Raw genomic sequence first — 2,658 nt, 5'->3', positions numbered from 1 at the left:
ACACTCCTGAAGTCCTTGTTCAGAACGAAGATAATGCTGCTTGATATACCACTCCTGCATCATTCCTAAGAGACAGAGAAAACCTGTCATGCTGATTGATTCAGGCAGTGAAAAGTCAGAATTATAGATAAGGAATCAATCATGGCAGCACTATGGTGGGCCTGAGAGTGGGAGAGGGCCTGTGTCCTTGTGTAGAACATTCATGCCTGCATTCATTGAACTCTGCCACGTGAAGACAGTAGGAAGACAGTAGGCTATGAAGTAGGAAATGGGTCCTCATCACACACCCGATCTGCCTGAATCTGCCCAGCACCTTGATGCTGGACTTCAGTCTCCAGAACTCTGAGAAATATTTGTTGTTAAAGCACACGGTCCATGGTATTTTTATTGTATCAGCCTGAACTAAGACACCATTTTATGGATATAGGTATTTTATGTGGTCTGTTTTGATGACAATTTCTATTGCTTCCACTCATTTACAAACAACATGCCGCTATAAAACATGTTTAAGTTCTTAGTGCTCTCATCCAGTCTGACCATTTATATGTTGATGAGTTCAGTTTTTTTCTCTAGTCCAGAAGTCTCACCTGAAATTAAGAACCTCGCTTTCTCAACTGCCTAGTCAGTATCTCCTCCAGGATCAAGACAGGTGTTAGCAGAATAACGAGACAGCAGTGTTTCCTAGAGCAGTCATCAATACACGTCTCAAACAAAAAATCAAGGAGACTGATTATTCAGTCAAGTCGGCTGGTTTATCAATTTGAGCACACGTCAAAAAAGACTTGTAACCATATTGTCATGTTTGAAAGTTTCATTTTAAAGTATAACTTACAGCAGAGTACAGAGAGAGACGAGCTGGAATGAAGCTGAAAGTACAAGAGAGCCATTTAAGAGTCACCTTACCACAAAGGAGGGAGCATCTGCCTACAATCTCAAAGGCCCTGCTAGAGGCCTAAGGGTTCAAAACAGAATATAGTAAATTGGAATTTATAAACTGCTTAGCCAGAGGCCTCCAGCCTGAGGATGAAAATCAGCAATGCCAAGGCACTTTAAAAACCAAGACCACTGGCTTTACGAAGGATCACTGCAGTCAGCATGATGGATGCCTCAAACTTGAGAGGTACCGGAGGCGAAGGTTTGAGGCGTGACCCGGAGGAGGACAACGAGGTGGTGGGGCTGCAGAGATCAGAGCGCAGAACCCAGCGTCGCTCACTGCAAACATTAAGAACACCCAGGGTCTTTCCTGCAGCGTATTTAATTCATCTGGCTTGTCAGCGACCAGCAGCACCCCGGTAGTTTCTGGCAATTTGCACAAATGTTTATTAAATACTTTGGGCTTCCCAGGTGATGCAGTGGAAAAAAAGCCGCCTGCCAATCCTGGAGACGCGAGACGCGGGTTCGATCGAATTGAGAAGGTCCCCTGGAGTAGGAAATGGAAACCCACTCCAGTATTCTTGCCTGGAAAATCCAAAGGACCGAGGAGGAGCCTGGCAAGCTACAGTCCAGGAGTCGGCCGCGACTGAGCACACACACAACACACATGCACACCCAGGAGTTTTGCCTCTTCGATGAAACCTTGACTTATAATTGACAGTCCTTTTACAGACGACTTGGGGGTAGGCAGGATCCCTCCCACGCTGGGGCTTGTTGTGCACCGCGACTTTCGCCGCATACTAAGCCAGACAGAATTTTACTGCCCTATTGACCGAAGGCACCGCTACTCTTCACACATGAACAACGACTGGATGATGTTATGGTAGAGAACCCGCACGGAAAAACTACTTTAGCATTAAAGGAGAGAATACATTTCTAATCCAAGTACCCATTGAGCACAGCCCTTTCCGAGAGGGAGTGGGCGGCCCTGAAAAGGGCCTTTAAATAAACGTACTGGATGAAACTTTAGCCGCCGAAGCCATAGAGGGTGCGGCCCTGGCGCTTGAGCGCGTAGACCACGTCCATGGCGGTAACAGTCTTGCGCTTGGCGTGCTCCGTGTAGGTGACCGCGTCCCGGATCACATTCTCCAAGAACACCTTCAGCACCCCGCGGGTCTCCTCGTAGATAAGCCCGGAGATGCGCTTCACACCACCGCGACGAGCCAGGCGACGGATGGCGGGCTTGGTGATACCCTGGATATTGTCCCGCAGAACCTTGCGGTGGCGCTTAGCGCCTCCCTTCCCAAGGCCTTTGCCGCCTTTCCCACGTCCAGACATGCTACTTGAACTGTTGCAAGCGTGTGCGATACAGCAGTGGTATTGCTGCTTGGTTAAGAGTAATTATAAGCTGTAGTCGGACCTCATTGAGAACTGAAAGCGCGGGCGGGAAAAGACGCTCTGAAGCCACTCCCTTGGCTCCGCCCCTTTCTGGATCCAGTGTCTGTGAGAGGGAGAGAACCTAGTATAATGCATATGTTAAATTTTACTCTGGATTGTTTTGCTCCCTTTGGTCTTTGAATCTGAGTCTATATTTTCGACTGAGAATATTAGTAAGGGTTATGGTTTTTTTTTTTGCAAATACTGTACTTTCTCATTCAGGAGAAGGTGCCTTAGTTGTGAATGGTAGCAGAATATGACGCTCACCCTTCATATGCTATTTTTGAGCTGTTTGTTTTTTTTTATTACCAGACATAGAGTAGAATTTACTTTTTCTTTTTTGTGAGA

At 46.9% G+C, this 2,658-nt stretch overlaps 1 protein-coding gene across 1 annotated transcript; it reads right to left on the bottom strand.

The window, feature by feature from the left end:
* Positions 1-403: 403 nt before the first annotated feature.
* Positions 404-2,233, bottom strand: H4C2 (H4 clustered histone 2). The gene has a single exon (XM_065912531.1). The coding sequence runs from the start codon at positions 2,209-2,211 to the stop codon at positions 1,900-1,902; it is 312 nt and encodes a 103-aa protein (XP_065768603.1). The 5' UTR covers positions 2,212-2,233; the 3' UTR covers positions 404-1,899.
* Positions 2,234-2,658: the final 425 nt, after the last annotated feature.

The sequence above is a fragment of the Muntiacus reevesi genome, chromosome 20, assembly GCF_963930625.1.
Source record: "Muntiacus reevesi chromosome 20, mMunRee1.1, whole genome shotgun sequence".
In the NCBI taxonomy this organism is placed as follows: Eukaryota; Metazoa; Chordata; class Mammalia; order Artiodactyla; family Cervidae; genus Muntiacus; species Muntiacus reevesi.
The sequence above is the reverse complement of the archived record's forward strand: the minus strand, read 5'-3'. Positions and strand labels throughout refer to the sequence as shown.

Coding starts and splice junctions, on each gene's coding strand:
- H4C2 (XM_065912531.1), bottom strand. CDS start 2,211: ATGTCTGGACGTGGGAAAGGCGGCAAAGGCCTTGGGAAGGGAGGCGCT.